The sequence below is a fragment of the Cibotium barometz genome, chromosome 29 (genome assembly GCF_041138505.1).
Source record: "Cibotium barometz isolate CiBa-2024 chromosome 29, ASM4113850v1, whole genome shotgun sequence".
NCBI classification, from domain to species: domain Eukaryota; kingdom Viridiplantae; phylum Streptophyta; class Polypodiopsida; order Cyatheales; family Cibotiaceae; genus Cibotium; species Cibotium barometz.
This window is the reverse complement of record NC_141074.1, coordinates 33,381,038-33,387,261: the sequence shown is the minus strand read 5'-3', so window position 1 is coordinate 33,387,261 and position 6,224 is coordinate 33,381,038. Positions and strand designations below refer to the sequence as shown.

Sequence of the window (6,224 nt, the reverse complement as noted above, 5' to 3'; positions counted from 1 at the left end):
CAAGAAAAGGAACTTTACCCAATCATGGTCACCATATCCATCTTCTTGATCAAGAAAATACAAAAAATTCAAGAAAAATGGATCAAAACAAGAGCTCTGAATACCATTGCAAGAAGGAGGCCCGCTCATCACATGGAGTAGACAACAAGGGTGTAGGTCACCATCCTACAATCTCATGTGGGAGAAGCTCACCATGGAAGCTTGCTCAAGGCAAGGAGATAACCATATGGTCATGCATCAAAGATATCAAAAATGTATACAAACTATCCCATAAGTGACTTATATAGTCCCTTATTCCTAGACATGGGTTGCCCATAAACCCAAGTCTATGCCCCATATCATGTGCCTAGGCCCTCATCCCACATGTGCACATAATTTCCTATATTACACAAGCTATCTGGCTAAAAATGCATTTGGGAAAATTTCAAGAGAGATTGGTATTGAATAGATGTTGAATTTATGGTTGCGAGACAAGTCCAAGCCTAAAGAAGAACAAGAAAGGAACTATGAATTTGATGATTTCCACCAATCATGTCATAGCACATCATCTTTCTAGTTCTTGTTTTGGTTCTTTTATTACACTAGAAGTAATAGTTAAGGGTATTCTCTTATAGGCCTCCATCCCTAGTGGCTCACTTGTATCCATTTCCATCGTGTTTCTCTATTTGTGTAGGCGTAAAGAAAGACATACATAGTGTTACACATGTAGCAAGAAGACATCAATGTATACACAAGATTTTTTTGTTTCTAGACATAGGTCCACAAAATGTGAAGCTTCAAAGGAAAAGACCAACTCCACCTAATTTAAGCTTGGGCTAATACCCACCCATTAATATTGTCTCAAGATGTCGTCTTGGGGACACCTAAAATTTGTGAAACCATATCAATGGACCATTACTTGAAGAATTTCACAAAAAAGACTTGAAAAGGCCTTACCCACTCCCTCCCTCCCTCTGTCCCCCCCCCCCTCTCTCTCTCTCTCTCTCTCTCTCTCTCTCTCTCTCTCTCTCTCTCTCTCCCACCCACCCACACACACATGAATGGGTGGCAAGTGACACTCTACTACTAAGATGGAGCCATAGTGTGGATGTTCTTTCCCTTACAAGAACTATAATGCTATTGAGAACGGTAAATTGCAAAGAAAAAAGAAGAAAAAGAGACCAAAGAAAGAGGTGTGAAATGGATTATGAAGAATATATAAATCATTTCTGTTATCTTTCTATCGATCATTGAGAAATAAGAAGAATAGTCTACTCTTGTTTTCATCCAAGAAACATTGAAATTACTATAGCTCATTAGTTATTTGACTTATAAGGATGCTCTAAGGTAGCGTATGAGCATGGATAACCTTTTTGAAGTCAAAGTTACATCGCTTAGGCAAGAACCTTGTATTTCATGCAAGGTTATTGCATGACATACAAAAACCTTGTATTTCATGCAAGGTAAAAGATGTGACGAGTTACATTGCTAAGGTAAGAAACTTGGAGTTCATGCAATGATCAAAGATATTCGAATGTAGCCTTATATTATAGAGAGAGGGGAGAGAGAGTGGCACACATTTTCCCCCTTGTAAAAATTAAGTGACACGATTACTTCCATAAACTCTTTCAATTAACAAATTTAAAAGGAGAGAAAAAAGGGTTATCAACAGGTGTACTGAAGTTGAGAGTTGTTGACATTATTATTCTTAGCTCTTTATTATGTGTGGGTTTTTTAAAGCATTTTGTGAATAGTCTATAGTGATTGAATAAGTAAATCTTAGTTTTATCATAATAATAGGGGCACGTCGTTTACAAAATGTTGCTATGTAGGAACCCCAAATAGCATGTGCACTTTCAAGGGATAAGGAAGAAAATTAGCACCTTCTTATATTTTGAGTTAATAAAAGTATTAAATTTTTAAATTTTTAATTAAAAAACCCTTATGTATGTCTTTTTTTGGTAACTTTATAGAAAAATAAAATTCATGTCGTTGAATGCACATGCTTTGGTGATCCCCCAAAGTACCCAATAAGTTATAATTTCATATGTTGATAAGTTTTAGACAATTTGTAACATGCTATCTTACATCTTTTTTGGTGATCCCGCAAAGTACCCAGCAAGTTATAATTTCATATGTTGATAAGTTTTAGGTGATTTGTAAGTGAATATGCTAGTAAAATATTTAGGTTATGAGAAAGTATGGTAAAGCCATATATTATGCTCTAACACAACTAGAACAAGCAGGATGTAAGTGTAGGAGACATAAGTGAACATACAAGTAGAGACATATAGCCAAATACATAAAAGACTAGTCTAGATAGAGACCTAAGATGTAAGTGTGGGAGATATAAGTGAACACACAAGTAGAGACATATGTGAACGCATAAGTAGAGACATAAATAACTAGTCTAGGTAGAGACATAAGTGAACATATAAGTCTAGGTAGAGACATAAATAACTAGTCTAGGTAGAGACATAAGCGAACATATAAGTAGCAACATATGACTTAATACATGGATCTAGATAGAGACATAAGAAATGTTTAAATTATAAAATGCACTATATAAATGAACATGACAATAAAAGTCTTAAAATTGGAATCATTGTGAATACTCCTTGAGATGAAGCTTTGTTTTTTAATAGAATTTCTTGATTTCAGTTATTTATGCACCCCAAGACTTATCCCCTTGATTAGAGCCCATATCTTAATAGGCATGTGACCTCATTGAATGAGGAGCCATGGTTCTCCCATGGATCTACAAGTAGAGAAGTTATGTTACTGTTGGCGAGGCTTAATATTTTTATTATGTAAAATTGGAGGTAGAAGCAATAATAGTCATTCTAAAAAGAGAAATCCAAGGCCCTTTACACAAAGAAGGGTGCCCATCCCACCTAATTAGGGGCAACCAATCATCGTGCTAGAAATGGGTATATTTACACATAGCTACAAACTTGGAGTGTTGAGCTATTCCTCATGCCCATCATTTTGAGTTTCATGGGGCCACCATTTCCCTGCTTGGGCACCATGTAAGTAGCCAATCACATCTCAAGGCACATACATGTTTTGCCTTCTAGCACAAGTGTTTGGCATGAAAGTGTGTAAAGGGGGGTGCCCAATCTGATATCCATGAATGTTTATCACTTTGCTACCCACAACTTGGGCATGCATGGAGGGCTGTTAGGCTGTGTGTATGGGCCTAAGCTTGGTTGATGTGTAATTTGTTTGTGTTAGTAAAGATTTTGAACATGCATGGTTATCGTGATGTAGTCTTTATAAAAATTCTATTATAAAATATGTGGAAGGGTTATGCACTCTTTGGGATTACATAACTTAAACTTCACTAACTATCCATTTTTCATAGTTTCCCTCCTTCACCCAAGTTCCACTATTGTTGATAACATTTCACATGAATTTAGTAAAGATTTTGAAAATGCATGCTTATCATGATGTAGTCTTTATATAAATTCTTTTACAAAATATGCTAAATGGTTATGCACATTCTTTGAGCTTACATAACTTAAACTTCTTTAACTATCCATTTTTTTATAGCTTCCACTTATCCACCAAGCTAACTATTGTTGATAGCATGTCACATAAATTCAAACACTACTAAAGCCATAATTCTGCCATATCACCTTAACATAATTTAAACCACTACAAGATGATAGTAAAGGAATTTGATTCTTGAATCAAATATGGTGAATTAGATAGTCCATTTAAAACCTTGAATTGATGATGACATGAAACTTAATATTGAGCATGCTACACCATGGTTTAATCCATTGTAAGCCTAGAATGCATGATGATAGTATAAACTTTGAATTGATCATGCCAAATTAATTGGGGTTTAGTCATCCAATTCCAAGATTTGAACAAAAAAGGTAATCTAGTAAAGAAGTGCACTGAATTAAGCATGTAGAGTCAGAGTTTAAAAAAAAAACATTTAATCATGCAAACATAGTCACTTTGATTTAGAATAGTAATGTTTGATTAAGCTACTATTAGAGTTCTAATTATGCTTTGACATAGTCTTTAAGCTACATTCATGTCCACGTACAATGTATAAATGTGCATAATGTACCATTGGTATTTTAATTATGCTGACATAGTCTTTAAGCTACATTCATGTCCACATACAATGTATAAATGTGCATAATGTACCATTGGTATTTTAATTATGTAAACAATGTTTAGTTTAATTATGTAAATAGTATTTAGTAGTAGTAAATAGTCTAGTTTCCAATAAATAGTATAGTCTCTAAAAATAGTATAGTCTCTCGTCAATCATCTTTAGTAAATAGTCTTTATTTTAATTATGTAAACAGTCTTTAGTAAAATCTTTGAGTAAAGCCTCTGATTGAGGCAGTATTATGCTTTGAGACAATCTTAAAACTACACTCATACACACATTGCTTGTATATGAGGGTTATTGGTGATTTGATGAGTTTAAAACCTTATTCATACATCTACATATGGTTTGATAAAGCCTTTAAAACAAATGGCCTATGTATGTGCATGGGCTTGCACATGCACACACACACACACATGTGTTGCTGTCACCCATAGCCATGTCACCCTTAAGTTCAAATTGAAATGAAATTTATATACAAAGGTGAAGAGTGGCAAGATGGCTATACCTTTCATAGCTATATTTTCAAACTTTCACTATCACTTGAATGAAATTTTTATTTATATTAATAGAAATATCTCAAAGAGATAAGACGAATACAAGAAAAATTTCCCTCGGGTACATAGTCTAGCTAGTAGAACGGTTGGGTCCCAATATGGGGGCCAGGTTCGATGCTAGTGAACTACGCGACGCGTGAGGCGATAGATAGAGTAATCCACATTCCCAACACAAGAATACCAAAAAAAAAAAGTGTACCTATAATGCCCATTACAAAACACAAAAGTAAGGGATATAGGAAAAGAAAAGAAGAAGAAATTTTTATTCATAGCATTATGACCTCTATTTTCACCCTTTCAGTATCTCTTTTCACACAGCACAGTCTTCGTAAACGAGGGTAGATCCATGGCAGATCTAGTACCGCCTTTCAACAAGGAGACGGCCATAGCCAAAGTGCAGAGAGCTGAGGATCTATGGAACACAAAGGACCCCATAAAGGTGGCCCAGGCCTACACCATGGATTCAGAGTGGAGGAACAGGGACCTTTTCATACGCGGGCGGGAGGCCATTGTCAAGTTCCTGGCGGACAAGTGGGAAACGGAGAGGGAGTATAAGCTGCGGAAACGCCTCTTCTGTTTCAATGAGAACAAAATAGCTGCAGAATTTGAGTATGAATTTGTGGATGCAAATGGGCAGTGGTGGAGAGCCTATGGTATCGAGCACTGGACCTTTGATAAAGATGGGTTGATGCAGAGGCGAGACATGTCTGCTAATAACGTTCCCATCACAGCAGAAGAGAGAATGCTTGAGTGACCCCTGATTATGATATCCTTTTAATCTAATCAAATCAAGGTACGTTGATCTCTCTTCATTTGTTGGGCGATTATCTCCTTCATCTCTGGCTAATCACCTGCTTGTGGAACTTAAATAACCTCCTCAATCTCTGGTTCTTATGATGTATGTTCTTACTACATAAACCCTCTTGAGGGAGCTTCTCTGACATGCCTGATGCTCATAGCATGCACATGTTCACCCCATACAGGCTTGATTTTAGAGGGGCACCCTTGCCCTTCAAAATTGAAGGGTTTGGTGAAATATAGCAAAAGTTCTTTTGTATTTTAGTGTAATCTATGAGGGGCATTTTAACGTTTTGCAAGTGTTTTGCTCAAAAATGGGTGTGATGCCTGTCAAAAAGCAACTATGACCCCATACATCTCTTCATAAACACGTGAGCATGGCACATACCACATAGCCCATCAAGATGTTGCTTCTCCATAAATAGATCATCAGAGCTATGCACATGGGATTTCTGCAACCAGTTAAAGAGAGTTCAAGTATGCTGCGATTACAATCAATAAATTTGGTGACTTTTGCATCATGGCATGAAAGTGCTACTCTACATACATACATACACACACATGCATATTCATGTCCATTGTCCACACACATGCATACACACACATGCATATGCATACATGCATATTCATGCCCATTGCCCATGCTGATTCCTCAAGATGGCATTGCTTGAACATCATAGGTCATTTTCATATCGACGCACTAAAGCCTCCCTCAAAATTGTAAATAATGCTAGCAATTAGTCACCAAGGCTTTGATA

The 6,224-nt window shown here is 36.3% G+C and overlaps 1 protein-coding gene across 1 annotated transcript; it reads left to right on the top strand.

The window, feature by feature from the left end:
* Window positions 1-4,933: 4,933 nt before the first annotated feature.
* On the top strand, window positions 4,934-5,474 carry LOC147622071 (uncharacterized). Its single transcript, XM_086823166.1, has one exon. It carries the CDS (start codon window positions 5,015-5,017, stop codon window positions 5,420-5,422), a length of 408 nt encoding a protein of 135 aa, XP_086679292.1. The 5' UTR covers window positions 4,934-5,014; the 3' UTR covers window positions 5,423-5,474.
* The last annotated feature ends 750 nt before the right edge of the window (window positions 5,475-6,224 follow it).

What these genes read in the sequence shown, in the direction of transcription:
- LOC147622071 (XM_086823166.1), top strand. Translation starts at nt 5,015, where the DNA reads ATGGCAGATCTAGTACCGCCTTTCAACAAGGAGACGGCCATAGCCAAA.